This window comes from Gorilla gorilla, chromosome 16 (assembly GCF_029281585.2).
Source record: "Gorilla gorilla gorilla isolate KB3781 chromosome 16, NHGRI_mGorGor1-v2.1_pri, whole genome shotgun sequence".
In the NCBI taxonomy this organism is placed as follows: domain Eukaryota; kingdom Metazoa; phylum Chordata; class Mammalia; order Primates; family Hominidae; genus Gorilla; species Gorilla gorilla.
Genome location: NC_073240.2, coordinates 40440799 through 40456858, shown reverse-complemented (window position 1 = coordinate 40456858; position 16060 = coordinate 40440799). Strand labels below are relative to the sequence as shown.

At 38.6% G+C, this 16060-nt stretch overlaps 1 protein-coding gene across 4 annotated transcripts in view; it reads left to right on the top strand.

Annotated features, from left to right (window-relative positions):
• The window catches only part of FSIP1 (fibrous sheath interacting protein 1), a 192472-nt gene that overhangs the window by 35487 nt on the left and 140925 nt on the right, over nucleotides 1-16060 (top strand). For all 4 annotated transcript variants that reach the window (XM_055363355.2, XM_055363352.2, XM_055363353.2 and 1 more), the window contains 3 exons: nucleotides 5783-5878; nucleotides 7894-8018; nucleotides 9481-9591. In XM_055363355.2, coding sequence (XP_055219330.2) covers nucleotides 5783-5878; nucleotides 7894-8018; nucleotides 9481-9591 — 332 coding nt within the window. The remainder of the gene's footprint in view (nucleotides 1-5782; nucleotides 5879-7893; nucleotides 8019-9480; nucleotides 9592-16060) is intronic.

Below are 16060 nucleotides of genomic sequence, written 5' to 3'. Positions count from 1 at the left end.
ATATAGTAACTAGGGATTACATATTGCTTCTGTTACTGTTTTGTGAAGACAACAGAAAGACATTCTTAGATATGGTAGAGTGGATAATTCACTGCTCATATTGTTTTTGGAATAAATGTACTTGAAACCATACTCTAGGCAACCAGCAGATGAGTCACAATGTACAATCCAGGATTAGAGAAGTTGCTATATAAAGGAATTATCTGTGAGCATTATAACCAGCCAAACACAGAGGTGAGCAGAAATAAATGTATGTTTATAAATCCAAGAATTACTCTACACTAGAAGATAAGAATAACCATAGGTAGGCCTAAAAGTCCGGATTATATTAACAGAGGCTGAAAAGTGGGAGAAAAGTGAGGGTAAGTAAAACAATTCTAAATTCCTTGTATTACTTTAGAGGAGAGGCAGAAAACCATTTTTTGTTCTTGACTTTCTTAATATAGAAAAAATATGTTTATATAACTTAGACTTCAAATTAAAGTGCAAACTTTCCAAATTGTTGTATAGTGAGGATTATGGTTTATAAAGGAGAAAGGAAAAAAAGACAAGAAAATGAGCATTAAAAGAAAGGAAGAAAGGGAGAGAGGGAGGAAAGAGGAAGGAAGAAAGGAAGAATGGAAGGATGGAAGGAGGGAAGGAGGGAAGCCCGAACAGGAAAACCATTAGGGTCTAACCGGAAAATCACTAATATGTCTAGTGATGTACATGTTAGGTGAGGCAACGAGTGTACTCTTTTGAACTAGCCTGTTAAAAGATACACTCTCACGTTGGTTTTCTTATCATCCCTCCTTATTTCACTCAGTTCCCCCCTTCTTCCCCCTTTATTTTTATAATCCCGTCCTCTTGTCTTTTTATATTCATCAGTTCTTTCCTGTCACTTACTTCTCTAGTTTCACAAGTGTCATATATTTTGATATATTGAGGATGCCAACAAGTTTTTAGAAATTGTATGATTTTTTTATAATTATTTTCAAAATGTCTGCTGTCCCATTGATTACCAGGATGCTGTTTCGTTTGTTTTTCATTTTTTTTCCTTCTGTGTCTTCTTATCCTCCAGTGAGGTAAAATCCATCCACACCTGCCATTTACCAACAGAGCAAAAAGGCACATCTGCCTTGAGTCTGCTCATTGTCCATCTGGATGCTTTTAACATTGTGATCTTCATTGCTGATTTCTGCCTCCTTTCTGTCCAGTTGTTTTCTAAGAGTTGCAGCCTCTGAATAGATGTAGAAAGAAGTATGACAGCGGTTGAGTAACAGCATTTGAACTGCCTCAAGAAACAGTGTTGTTGCTCAAGGAGATGGGGACTCTGGTTTCTGGTTGGTTTTTTCCTTTTATCTCTGAGTCGAGGGGGTGCTTTCCATCTAGATCTAAGTCTGCCCCTGCGCTGTTTCAGTAGGCAAAGCTTGCATGGCCACTGATTGCTTTTCTCTTTCCCTTTCTATCATTTGTGTTGGTGGCAATTGCTTCCAGATTCTGGAAATAGAGAACAGTAGGTCCTTGAATGAAATCGTTTCATTCAACATTGTGTTTTTTTACTTTTATTTTTTTAAATTTTTATTTTTTAGAGATGGGATCTCATTTTGTTGCCCAGGCTGTAGTGCAGTGGCATGATCACTGCTCACTGCCACCTTGAATTCCTGGGCTCAAGGGATCCTCCCACCTCAGCCTCCTGAGTAACTGAGATTACAGGTGCATGCCACCATGCCCAGCTAATGTTTAAATTTCTGTAGAGATGGGGTCTTGCCATCTTGCCCAGTCTGCTCTTAAACCCCTGGGCTCAAGAGATTCCTCTTGGCCTCCCAAAGTGCCAGGATTACAGGTGTGAGCCACCACGCCGGGCTCAGTGTCATTTTATTATAACATTGATGAAAAAAAAATTGATTCCCAGCTAGGGCCACTGTCTGTATGGAGTTTGTCTTCCCCCTGTCTGCATGTGTTTTCTCCAGACACTCTGGTTTCCTCTCCATCTCAAAGATATGCATGTTAGGTTATCTACGTGGTTCCACTGTGAGTGAGTGTGGGTGTGTCTGAGGGCACCCTGCCATGGCATCCTGTCTAGGGTGTGTTCCCACCTGGGACTCTGAGCTGCCCAGATAGACTCTGGCCACTTGAGACTCTGAATTAGAATAAGCTGATAAATAATTACCTTGCTTATTTTTATTAATTTTTCTGAAATGTACTTATAGCCCACATTTATGTCAGTGTTTGATATTACAAGTGTTTTGGTCTTTATTTAGAAGTTTAATAATGTTTTTGTGACCAGAAATGTGCCACAGAAACTTAATTCTTATTTATATTAATTAGACTGTGGTAAAATTGGTTTTGTTATATGTCATTTTGCTTAAAGTCGCAGTTTCCAAGAATCTATAGATGACGTTAAGAGAGGATTTACTATACTCGTGTAGGGCATCTAAAAATTGTACGGCATAATTCAGTATTCAGAAATGAGGCTCTTTTTCCCTTTCTGTTTCTTCCTGCCTTTTCTCAGGATGGTGTCTGGGTTCGGGAGGACGATTGTATAGCATCATGGCCTGGGGATGGCGGGGTGGGGGGCGGGGTGGCGCGTGCATCTGGTCCTTGCTGTTCTCTCAGAGGCATATCTCGTCCTGCTTGGTCTGTGGATATGGGAAGCCAGCTGGGGCATCTGCTGACTTGTAGCTGGTCCCATTTAGCCTTTGTCATCTGCCAGCAGATGCTGATGTTGTATGTGGTCCCTGCCACATCCTCTCTGGCATAGAAGGCTCTATGCCACCCCCTCATCACGACCCCAGTCTTCTTCACAGGGGCATGTGAGAGCTTCTGGTCTCCTTCAAGCCACAGGCTAGCCAGCCATGGGGAACTGTGTGTGTGTGTGTGTGTGTGTGTGTGTGTGTGTGTGTGTGTGTGTGTGTGTGTGAGACTGAGGAGGAGAGAGAGAGAGAGAGAGAGAGACAGACAGACAGACGGACTACTTCAGCCTCTGTCTCTCTGTAAGCATGCCACACTGACTTTGCTTGTCTGCAGCTGTCATGGGTGGTTGGAGAGCACCGTGTTGCTGTGTGCGGGGTCTCCCCTCAGTTCCAGGTGTACAGTGAGGCAGAGCTCACTCTGCTCTGGGTTTCTCCAGCCTCTTCAGGTTCTCTATGCACCTCCAGGATTTCACCTCCAGGGGCTGTGCCGGGGAGCAGCTTAATACCTGTATCACTTGTGTCTACTCTAAACTCATCCCCTCTGCTGGTCTTCTAGGTCCTCTAGGTCCTTATTTGGGATGGGCTTTAATTTCTTCCATGGGTGGCAGGAAGCAATTTAAATCACATCCTGCAATCTTCCTCTTTCAGGACTCATATTAAAAACTTGCTCAATCATCAATGTTTTGGCTCATGATCTCTAAAGGGAGATTTTTTTTCCCTTCTCACATGAATGTTTGTAGTGAAGAGAGGAATTTTTAAAATTTTCTTATTAACTTTGAATTTTGATGTAACTTCAGATTTAAAGTCATAGGAAAAGTACAGAGGATTCTCAAATACTCTCTATCCAGAGTCTCCAAATGTTAACATTTTACCACATTCTCTTTTCTCTTTCCCTCTCCACACAAGGACACACATATACACACATACATGCACGATTATACATATAAATCAGGAAATGATTATTTTGCAATTATCTATAGGCTTTATTGAGATTTTGCCAGTTGTCCCTCTAATATCCTTTATAGCAAAAGAAAAATCTCAGGCTATGCATTACATTATTGTCATACCTATTAGTCTTGGTGTTATGACACAGGCATTTTTGAAGATAGTAGGCCTATTATTTTGTAGCATGTCCTCTAGTTTGGGTTGGTTTGTTTCTGCTCGGTTAGGTTCAGGTTATGAGTTTGTGGCAGGAATCCCACAGAAGTGATAGTGTCCTTCTCAATGAATCAGACCAGGAAGTGCATGATGGTGATTGTCCCGATGCTCACAATGTTAACTCTGGCCACTTTAAATGAAAATGGTGTCTACCAGGTTTCTCCATGGTAAAGTTACTATTTTTCCTTTGGTAATTAATAAATTATCTTGTGGGGAGATAGATACTTTGAGGCTATTATCCTATTATTCCTCAAACTGTCACCCACTAGTTTTATCGTTCATTGGTGATACTTACCTGAGTCAGTTATGATGGTTACCAAATGGTTAATTCCATAATTTCTTCTACGTTAATCGTTTTTGAAAAAGAAGGAAGAATTTTCTAAAGGGAGACTTGGAATTCAGAAAATGTTTTTTTTTTCTTCCAAGGATTAAGCTCTTGCAATTGAATGCCCAACTTTTAAAACTGTTGTCTTTTAAACTCAAAGCTGATTGATGGCACCTTTGTTGTGGGTAGTACCCACCTCTCTCTGAGGCAATGAATACCACTGGGATGATGGGCAAAGAGCCACAGGGTCACAAGAATAATTTCAAATTCTTCTTACCCACCGGCGTGACACTGGTCTCAGATAGTCGCTGATCACCTTCGAGGGTTTTCCATATTGTAAATTTTCATATTTTTGTGTCTTTACAGGTGTTTTAATATAAAATTGAGTGAACTGTTATCATAAAGGAATTATGGGATAGAAAAATATATTACCACTTCAGGACTATGATGTAAATGTAACTTAAACTGATAATGAAATGTTGCCAAATTGCTGACTTGCTGAGCCTACTTTTAATGAATATTGAAGACCCCCTAATAATAGTGGTTGCAACAAAAAAATGAAAGTTCAAAAACAGTTTTAAATCTTTTTGTTTTCTAAGTAGTTTACCCCTCTCTCCCCAGGCTTACACCACAAATTTGCTTGATTAACTCATCAAAGATTGTACAAAGACTAACAGTGTAATGTCAACCACAGTTCATAATTCATTATTATGAATTCCAAATTAGAGAATTGGAATTGATGAATTAGTGTTTGTAGCAGAAGTTTTGTGTTTTGAATTAGGTGAATGTGTGTTGAGGGTGGATGTGTCTTCTGCCTGCTTCCTTTGTCTGTATCAGCTCATAGAGGGTGTCTGAACTTGGTTTGCTTTCTGGGAGAGGTGGTGGATCCTGTAATATCCTCAAGACTTCCCATATTTTCTGAGGCAAAACCATTTCTGTGCTACAACCTGGCAGATTCCCTCACATTAGGGTATAGAGACACACTTTTAATAAAACGTTTATGTTAACAGCGTCTTGCAAACATACAGTGTCCAAATTAGCTAATAGGAGAACATAAAAATAAACTACATTGAAACAAAGTTAAGTTGAAAAACACAATGTCCTATCTTCTTTATGGAGGTGCCAAGAAAATACATCAGAAAAGAAGAAAGTTAACTGCTAAGAGTCTCCCAAGTTCTCTCTCACATTCCTTTATCTTAATGACTGATCACATATTTGAAGTCTCCACCTTGGGGACCTAAAATAAAAAAAGAAAACCATAATTATAGTTACTTAGTATGCATATTCTCTGTATTATGAACATCAAGATTTGGGTGCATTATCTCTGGAGAGTTAATGTGATATTTTAGCACACTCTTACACATCCTTTTTGTGCTTAAGTTCTAGGGAAATGCTGTTTAACTATCTTAGCTTCTGTAGTTTGTTTCATTTGGCTCCTGTATACAAAGGTGATTGTCATTTCTACTTGGAGATGACATTAACATTGTCTTAAGAAATTTATGTGTGTGGAGGGGACTGAGGAACACTGGAGAGAATATTAAATGTTATCTTTTTAAAACAATTTTGTAGACAACTACTTAATTTATTTTGTGAGCATTGAACAAGTGATTTTTTAAATCAACAGGTCCTTCTCATGAGGAGGAAGACACCTTTTCCTCAGTGTTTCATACTCAAATCCCTCCAGAAGAATATGAAATGCAGATGAAGAAACTCATTAAAGGTATATTTAAATTTGTGTGATTATACACATTTTCACAAGGGAATACTGGCTGTATACAGAAATATTCATAAATGAAATAAGTTCATGTAATTTAATCCAAAGGTAAGTGGAAGCAAGTAGAGTTCAAGATGACACAAGATTGGTTATTGTTGCAGCTAGTTGTTGAGAGTTTGTTATACCATTCTACTTTGGATGCTTGAAATTTTGTATAATAATAAAGAGTTTTTAAAAAAAGCTGGCTGCAAGTAATGAAAATCTGGCTTAAGCAAAAACAAGTCTGTGAAAATGATTTTGGGGGGGAGGCAGCTTTCTTTGGTTCCCAAGAGCATATGCTGTGGTTAGTCATTCAGAGGTTGGCTCAGTTCTGCAATCCTAGAGAAGAGCCTGAGTGATCCAGCTGGGTCAGGGGCCTACCCCTGGCTCAACCAACTTGTCCAACCCAGCAAGGTTTGGGGTCACTGTAGGAACATGGCAGCTATGTCAATACCAGACTGGAGAGGAGAAGAGGACATTTCCAGTGCAGATAGTTCTGGCCAGATAACCCAATGTGTTTTCCCTACTGTTTATTAGAAATATGTTTTAAAGAAGCTCTGTGATAAATGTAAACATGGCTGCATTCAGTTTGTATTTTTTAAATGTTGTATTGCTTAAGAGTATATGAAACTTCAACTGAATGAATAAACAAACCTCATATTTCAACTGAAAAGACTGTATACAACTTGAATTATGGAAAGAAGTGTTATATTTTGTATCTATTAGGCCACTCACCAAAAAAGTAACTCATACTTTAACTATTGGTAGTTGATTTAAAAGATAATTACGTGATTGTTAAAAAATAAAACCCCAGGTATAAAGCATAGGTTTATTTGCCTATATAAGCTATAAGCTTATATAACTTAATAACTTAAGTTATATAAGCTTATATAACTTAAATTTGAGTAAAATATGTTTTTTACTCAAAGCTACTTCTGTTTGAAAAGAATTTTAATCAAGAGATCTTACTCTCTCGTTCTTTCCAGCTATTTTCATCAAAAAAATTTTAAATGGTTATATCTGTATTGACTCTTTGATAACTAGCTGTAAACACACCAGTTGACTAGCTCCCTTAATCCTTTATGTTCAGGTAACCTCCCTTATAAAACAAAATTAAATTTTATATAAACTTTGTCTGGATTGAGCTTGTGACTGGTGTTTTTTTCCTTTGTGGAAATGAATGTGGAAATGCATCCTGTTTTGTAGGGTGAACTGCATGTGTTATATAAGGAGACATTCCTTCTTCGTGCATATTTTCAGAGCTTTAATGAAGGGTTCACATGATCTTGTTTTAGAATATTTTAATGTGACACATAGAAAACAAGATATTTTATAAAGGGAATACGAATCCACAAGTATTTTTCTTATTCTTATTTTGAGCACTCAGTGTCTGAATATCTCAGACATTGACTCAAGCCTCTTCCGAAAGGTTGAGGAAAATTGGCCAACTGAGATGGGCTCTAGGGGTTTGTGCAGATGGGAGCTAGGACATGGGACGCTAACTCCCAGACCTTGCTCAAAAGACAGGCAAAACAAAATGCACTGTTCAGAAAGGGTAATGGCAAATTAATAGAATAGCAGGGATGACCTAGCCTTTAGGGAAATTTTTGTTTTGTGTCAAGACTGAAATAAAAAATATATTTTAAAGTCTCCCTAACATCAGCGATTTCTTCTTCTCATGTCTGTCTTGAAGTTCTGTTGATATTTCCCATCATTCTCATGGAATCAACAGGAAGAAGTTTGATACATGATAATGAATTACACAAGAAGTTTTATGAGAACTTCATTTGAAGTTACAGTAGCACACTTATCTTTTTAAGACTAGATCTCCATTATATATTAGGTTTCTGGATCTGGAATGTAGAAGTTAGTTCTTCTGTGTGTGTTTTAGTTCTTATATATTTTAATATATGCTTAAAGTGAACTTTTAGCATAATTGACGCTTTTAATTATGAAAAAATTTTGAACTTTTTTAATGTTAGATTTTACCTGTGATGTGGAAAGAAATGAGTCATTGATCAAATCAGGAAAGAAACCTTTCTCGAATACAGAAAAGATTGAGCTCCGGGGTAAACACAACCAGGATTTTATTAAGAGAAACATTGAGGTATGTACTTAGAAATTCAGAAGCCAGAATTTGGGGCTAAATGAGTTGAAAAAATGGCAATAGTTTTGTTCAGTGTCTTTAAATATTTTTCAACCATCATAAATGTATAAATGATTGAATTAGTAGATATAATGAAAGAAAACTTTTATAAACTAGTACTTCATTATTTCTATGTTCAACCCACTACATCCTATCCTATCCTATCTCTTTTTAAAAATGCTAGGTGCATCTATCATTTATTTCACTATCCAGAAATAGTCTGTTTCCTGCAATTTGCAAAACACTTATTTAGATAATAGCTTTGGACAATGTTTCTCAGATTTTAAATTGCATATTAGTAAAACTGTTTTTTTTTAAGTAATGAGACTGATTTTGTAGCCAGTACATTTAGAACTTTGAATGGAAAATGCTCCTGGCAGAGCAGCAGGGCTGGGCTGGAGAAGCCAACTGGTTGTCCGCCTCTTCTCTGGACCTCCCGGCAGCTGGTCACTGGCCTTCATTAGCTTCTGCTTCAAGCACCTATCTTTGGTCTTACAGGCTTTGCAGCCTGTCTTTAAGGCAGATTCAAACTAAACAAGGGCACAGGGGTTCCTGGGTTAGACCAGAATGTGAATTAATTAATTTACAACAAGAAATGTAGTGAGGAGGACAGAAGCTCTGCACACCCTTGAGCAGAGTCACTAGAAAACTGCATGGGTGAGTGTGGAGTATTGACAAGAGAGAGTTAAGTAATTTTTTACCCTTCAAGCCTGATGCTTTCCCCATAATTGGCACATCATTTCCAGGCAAACTGGATTCGTGGGGCAGCCTGCCACTGCCAGGACTGGCCTCTGGGACTCTCGATTTTTGTGCTCCACATTCATATGATCTTCTTCAAGAAACTTCCATCTTGTTCTGTCTCTGTCTTTGCAGTGGCCTGTTGTATGTTTATTTTCTGTTCAATTTTCCTAGAGGAGTAGAGTTCCCCCCTTATCCAGGTTCTTGCTAACACAGATAGCAGGTCTACTGTAGATTTCTCTTTCCCCTTTTTAATAGTAACTGAATATTTAAATTCCTCATATGATAGTCTTGAAATTTAAAAGCACTTTCATTTAGTGGATAAGTACCCCAAAGAAAGTGGCAAGAAGATTTCTTCCAAATGTCTCAGCAAGTATGTTTTTGCATTTATATTTTTTATCTATGGTAGAGAGGTTTGAAAACTGCTCATATTATTTTTTAATAAAATGTCTGTTGGAGTGGTTAACAGGAGGGCCTGCTTATAGGGATAATATCTTTGGATATTAGAGAATGGCCCTATACAAAAATTTTGGTATAAAATAAAATTACCTAGAAAATGTAAAATGCCTAATCTTGCAACTTTTCTTTGTGTATCTGTAGTGTAGAAGTCTCAGATTCCATTTTTATTTTCCTGAACTGTGAATTTCTTTGAGTATATGATATTTTCCATTAATAAATTCTGTAGTTGGCCAAGGAATCAAGAAACCCAGTGGTTATGGTTGACAGAGAGAAGAAAAGGCTGGTTGAGCTTTTGAAGGACTTGGATGAGAAAGATTCTGGGCTCTCCAGTTCTGAGGTACGTAAACTCTGATAGGGAACACTACACTTCTTAATTTAGATTTTAAAAAATCATATTATTGGCCCAGTAATAAATTTACAATAATTTTTCGGATTCTGAGACATTATTCTTTGATTTAAAAAAACCCTGTTTTACTAACACGGGAACAGATAACAAAATACCGCATGTTCTCACTTTTAAGTGGGAATGAAATGATGAGAACACATGGACTCATAGAGGGGAGCGACACACACTGGGGCCTGTCGGAGAGTAGAGGCTGGGAGGAGGGAGAGGATCAGGAAAAATAACTAATGAGTACTAGGGCTTAATACCTGGGTGATGAAATAATCTGTACAACAAAGCCCCACGACACAAATTTACCTGTATAACAAACCTGCACATGTACCTCTGAACTTAAAATACAAGTTAAAATTTCTTTTAAAAAATCCTGTTTTATACAATTATTTTTATCGAGGTTTTCAAATTTATTCTTGGTCAATTCGTTATTGACTTTCAAAGGATTATTTAATGTCATTCTAAGAAGTGTTTACACATTGGTTATCACAGTAACTTCTGCCTGTGATGTGATGTGCTTATTACTGGTGACATATGAATGTGTTTTTCTGTCTCCTTTTCTTATTGTCCCTAAACTGGTTTTGTGGTATTTCAGTGTAGTCTTCTTCAGTAATCCTAAAGAATTCCGTCCTGTTCCTGCCCAGTTAACTTTGAGCAGACAGTTCCCTGGAGAGTCCTGGGGTTAACAGGAGGGCCTGCTTATGGTGATAAGTCCGGGTGGGTACAGACTAAAGTGAAAGAGGGGAACAGCATGTAATGGGGGTGAGGTGGGGCAAACGCAGGTATTTACAGGGCCCGGGAAGGTCACCTAAAGAGTGCTGTGGCCCAATGTTTGCACTTGTTTACATACTAAACTTGAGAAATATCCTTTGCTTCCGTGAAGAAATACACTGTCCTATGTTCCTTGAAGCACTTAGCTCTATTGTATATCTTTTATTCCCCTGCATTTAATAAGGACATGATGGAGTGAATGCTGCTGGCACCCTGCCCATATCCCCTTTCCCTGAAACTGGTCTGTGCATCCATGCCCCAGCCCTGTGCTAAGGGTGCACAGCTGTCCCCTTCCCCTGAGAATTTCCCTGAGCCAAACAGCCCAGGATATCACTCCCTCCCCACCCTAGGCCCCTTACCTAAATGTGAGATTAGCTCTGTGGTGCAGTGTGTCCTCCATAGCTTCCCCAGGGATCAGACTGAAGCTGGGCTTCAGCTGAGACCACATCCTCGCTTGGCCCTGTGCCCTTGCCCTCGGCTGTTTTCCTCATGTCCCTGGTCCCAAAGGCACTCTCCCAGTGAATTACTTGAACAAGAATCCTTGTCTTAGTTTCCACATCTAGGGACACAGAGATTCAGAGCGTAGTTTTTTTGCTATAAGTCTAAAAGCAGTGCACGTGCAGTGATCCCTGTGGCCCACAGGGGAGGAGGGTGTGCCCGTCCAATGGGAGGTAACACTCAATGTCTGCTGCATGGAAATCCCAGGCCAGGCCTGCCTGGATCCTCCAGTTTTTCAAGGGAAGCTAGAAATTCAGATTTTTTGTGAGAAACATTAAACTTGTAAAATGTTCATAACTGCTCCTATTTAAAAAGTTCTGTGTGGGCAAACAAAATATCCCTCCCTTCCACCAAAAAGCAAAAACATATCTACAGAATATCACAGATAACAATCCTCTAAATAATCCTTCCTGAGATGGTGAGGTCCCAGCAGGGGCTGTGTCTAGGAGCAGGTGAAGGTGTTGCTATGCCGGGGGCTGATGAAGTAGGGGAAAGGGGTGGGTGAGGGAAACTGCTAAATGCCCACATAATTCTGAGATATTTTAGCTTCGCTGGTTCATGGTATAGTCATGTGCCACATAATGATGTTTTGGTCAACATGCATACATGACAGTGGTCCCATAAGATAATAATGGAGCTGAAAAATTCCTGTCACCTAGTGACACCGTAGCTCTATATTTTAGAGTGTGCTCCTTGTACTTACATATAAAAAAGTGAATTGTAAGACAGCTTCAGGCAGGTCCTTCAGGAAGAATTTCAGAAGCAGGCATTGTTATCATAGGAGATGACAGCTCCATGCGTGTTACTGCCCTTGAAGACCTTCCAGTGGGACAAGATATGGAGTGGAAGACAGTGATATTGATGATCCTGACCCTGTGTAGACCTAGGCTAATAGGTGCATTTGTGTCTTAGTTTTTCATAAAATCTTAAAAATAAAAAAAGAAAATTTTAAAACAGGAAAAAGCTTACAAAGAAAGAAAATATTTTTGTACAGCTGTATACTGTGTTTATGTTTTAAGCTAAGTGTTATTATAAGAGAGTGAAAAAGTTAAACAAATTTAAAATTTTAAAAGCAAAAAAGTTACAGTAAAAATTCATTTATTATTAAATAAAGAAAAATATTTTAAAATAAATTTAGTGTAGCCTAAGTTTACAGTGTTTATAAAGTCTACAGTAGCAGCCAGTAATGTCCTAGGCGTTCGCATTCGCTCACCACTCACTCACTGACTCACCAGAGCAGCTTCCACTCCTGCAAGCTCCACTCATGGTTAAGTGCCCTTTACAGGTATGCCATTAAAAAGATTTTTATACCATATTTTTATTGTACCTTTTCTATGTTTTAATATGTTTAGATTCACAAATACTTCCTATTGTGTGAACAATCACCTACAACACAGTAACTACAAAACACGCTGTACAGGTTTATAGCCTAGGAGCAATAGGCTTTACAATGTGGCCTGGGTGTGTAGTACACTCTACCATCTAGGTTTGTGTAAGTACACCCGATGATTTTTGCACAATGACAGAATTGCCTAATGATACATTTCTTAGAACACATATCCCTGTCATTAAGCGACACATAACTGTAATTTGTCTACTTTATTAACAAAAGCTTAGATACCAGTAAGAATTAAGGGATCTGGGTTTCATTCTGGTTTTGTTATTAATTGTGAAATTGGGTAAACTGCTACCCATGGTCTCACTGCGTATCAAACTATGGCAACAGATTTTCTTGATACATTCTAGGAATGCTTTCATAATGACTTTTTGTTAATAATACTGCCTTTTGCATATTATTTTTGTTAGTATTTATGTCTCATCTTTCTAGTTTAAGGTCATCTCTATCATTTTAGTTTTTGATCTTTTACAAGTACTATGTAGCTGGGCTTTTGCTGTTGCTTTTGTGTCTTTATCTTTAATTGTTTCTTCATCCTTTATCTTTTGTTATTATCAATATGAGGGTATTTAATTTGCTCATATTCATTACGACCATATACTTTTTGAATCTTTTCCTGACATCAAACTTTATATTTTATTTATCATATTTGTTTTTGTTTATCTCCCTATCCTCTTGTGGTTTGGAAACTTAATATCCTATTTCTGATCTGGTACTGTTAACCTTCAAGTTTTAAAAATACATTAAAATGCGTATTTTCTTTTCAACTTCAATAATTAGTTTCTAAAATTTCATATTTTAACAAGATTGGATCTTTGGTGTACTTTCATTTCCCTTGTGTTTCATTTTCTTTCCTCCAGGATATATTGAAATCATCTGGAATTTTAGTTCTGGAATACTACACATTTTAGTTTTTACCTTTAAAAACAGTATGCTTCTTGTGTGTTAGGAATCTCTCTTAACAAAATTTAGCCAAAATTTTTAGCCACATCATTAACTGTGTATTTGGACTCAACAAATTATTTATTTGTATAAATCATTCCTTGAATTATTTTTCTGGAACTTTTTTGAAAAATTTTGCCCCAAGAAATGGTGAAGTGTGGATAATTTTTGAGTGTTTGTGTATTCAAATATTTATTTTTTCCTCATTTGAATGTTAGCTTAGCAGATGACTAAATTCTACTTGCAAAATCCTTTTTTTCTTGAAGCATGTAGGATTTTCTCCTTATTTTGGAGTTCACAATTTTATCAGATTATATTTGTGTGTGTCTTTAAAAACATTTCAGTTCCTGCTTGGTACCTTGTAGGCTCTTTCCACCTGAAGGTTCAAATCTTCCTTCAGCTCAGAAAATTATCTTATATTATTTCTTCCTTTCCATCATCTCTTTTTTCTCCTTTTGGGAGGTATCAGTTGAGAATGTGATCGCCTGCCAGTAACAGTGGTTTAAACAGTAAAGAGTTTATTTTTTTCTAGTAATAAGAAATCCAGGAGTGAGCAGCTCATGTCTTTCTGTCCTCCTGTTCTACATTCCTATGTGGATTTTGTCTTTAGGTTTGCAAGATTGCTGCTGCATCTGTAGGCAGTGTGTCCATTTTCCAAGCAGACAGAAAGAGGGAAGGGTAAAGAGCAAAGAGACTGTCCTCTGAGGCTTTGCTTTTTCAGTGGGGATGGAATGGTGTCCCCAGGACTTCTACCTGCATCTCAGCGGCCAAGCTGTATCGCGTAGCCATTTGTTCAGTATGTTGCTGCAAGTGAGAAGGGGGATTCAGGTATATGACTTACTCTTTTTTTGTAGTAGAGGTAGAAATGGGGATCATGTCAGTCAGTAGACAGTGTCTGCCACAGGTGGCTATAGGACCTCTTGGATCTCTCTTCCAGGTCTTATAACATCTTTCTCATAATGTTAATCTTTTTTGTCATTTTGTACATACAAGCTCATTCTACAGTTTTCTAAGTTGGGTTTCAACCATGTTGTTCTGCTGCTTAGCCATGCAGCTCTCTTTTGAGATTTTTAAAGACAATTGTTTTTAGGCCCAGCGTGGTGACTCACGCATGTAATCTCTGCACTTTGGGAGGCCAAGGCGGGAGGATCACTTGGGGCTAGGAGTTTGAGACAACCCTGGCCAATATGGCGAAACCCCATCTCTACTAAAAATACAACAATTAGCCAGGTGTGGTGGTGCACGCCTGTAATCCCAGCTACTTGGCAGGCTAAGGCAGGAGAATCGCTTGAACCTGGGAGGTGGAAGTTGCAGTGAGCCAACTGCACTCCAGCCTGGGCAACAGAGAGAGACTCTGTCTCAAAAAAAAATATTTACACTAATATTTACTGAGAGTTCTTTCTGCAAGTCCTCTTATCTGATGTGGGAGGTAAACATACAGAAATTCTAGAGTCAGATGGATGGTGACAAATGTTAGAATAGAAATTCAGAGGAAGAAGCATTGCTGCAGGAAAAGTTTAGGAAAACTTTGAAGAAGGAACCTATTTACTCTATTCTCAAATCATACCGAACTTCTTGCTGTTCCTCAAATTCTCTGTGTTCTTTTAAATCTCTGTGTTTTCAAATGTGCCCTTTCCTTTATGAAGTGCCCCACAACCTCATCTTTGACAAATAAATGCACAGCTTAAAGAAGACTAAATGATATGACTAAAATGATAATTATGTTTTAATTCCCCTGAACTCTTGTTCTCTAGTTGTTTTTTTTAGTGGCATGCATAATTTTTTTTTTTTTTGAGATAGAGTTTCACTCTTGTTACCCACGCTGGAGTGCAATGGCACGATCTTGGCTCACTGCAAGCTCTGCCTCCCAGGTTCAAGTGATTCTCCTGCCTCAGCCTTCCAAGTAGCTGGGATTACAGATGTCTGCCACTACGCCTGGCTAATTTTGTATTTTTAGTAGAGATGGGATTTCACCATGTTGGCCAGGCTGGTCTCTGAACTCCTGACCTCAGGTGATCTGCCCACCTCAGCCTCCCAGAGTGCTGGGATTACAGGCGTGAGGCACCATGCCCAACCTTCATGCATAATTTTATGGATGTAATCTTCTCTTGAATCTCTCTAGGACGGGGACTGGTACCAGTTGGGCCCATGGCCTGTTAGGAACTGGGCTGCACAGCCGGAGGGGATGAGCGGTGGGCTAGCGAGCATTACCACCTGAGCTGTGCCTCCTGTCACATTAGCTGCAGCACTAGATTCTCACAGAAGCACGAACCCTGTTGTGAACTGCATGGGAGGGATCTAGGTTGTCTGCTCTTTTGAGAATCTAATGCCTGATGGTCAGAGGTGGAACAGTTTCATCCTGAAACCATCCTTTCTAACCCCATTCCCCCCAGTCCATGGAATAATTTTCTTCCAAGAAACCTGTCCCTGGTGCCAAAAATGTTGGGGACTGCTGCTCTAGGATACTTATTTAGAATTTAAGAAATATTTTCATCTATGTTGGGAACTCACACTTGCAGTGAATGGCACCCGCTAAGCTAGATGTCTCTACTACCACCCTCACCAGTGAAATGGGTTTGCATCCGATCTCAGGTCACTCACATCTAGTAGTATTGAGTTGGGGAGTCTAGTGGTGGACCCTTAGTTACCTACCTGAACCCTAGCTATAAAAGTTGCTGGTGAAAAGCATTTTCTGTTCTGTCTTGGGAAGGTAAGTTTCCTAAAAGCTAGAAGTTCCCCACACATAGCAAGGGTGTATAGAGGCGCTAGACAGATAGAAAAAAATGATGCCATTTACTACCTTTT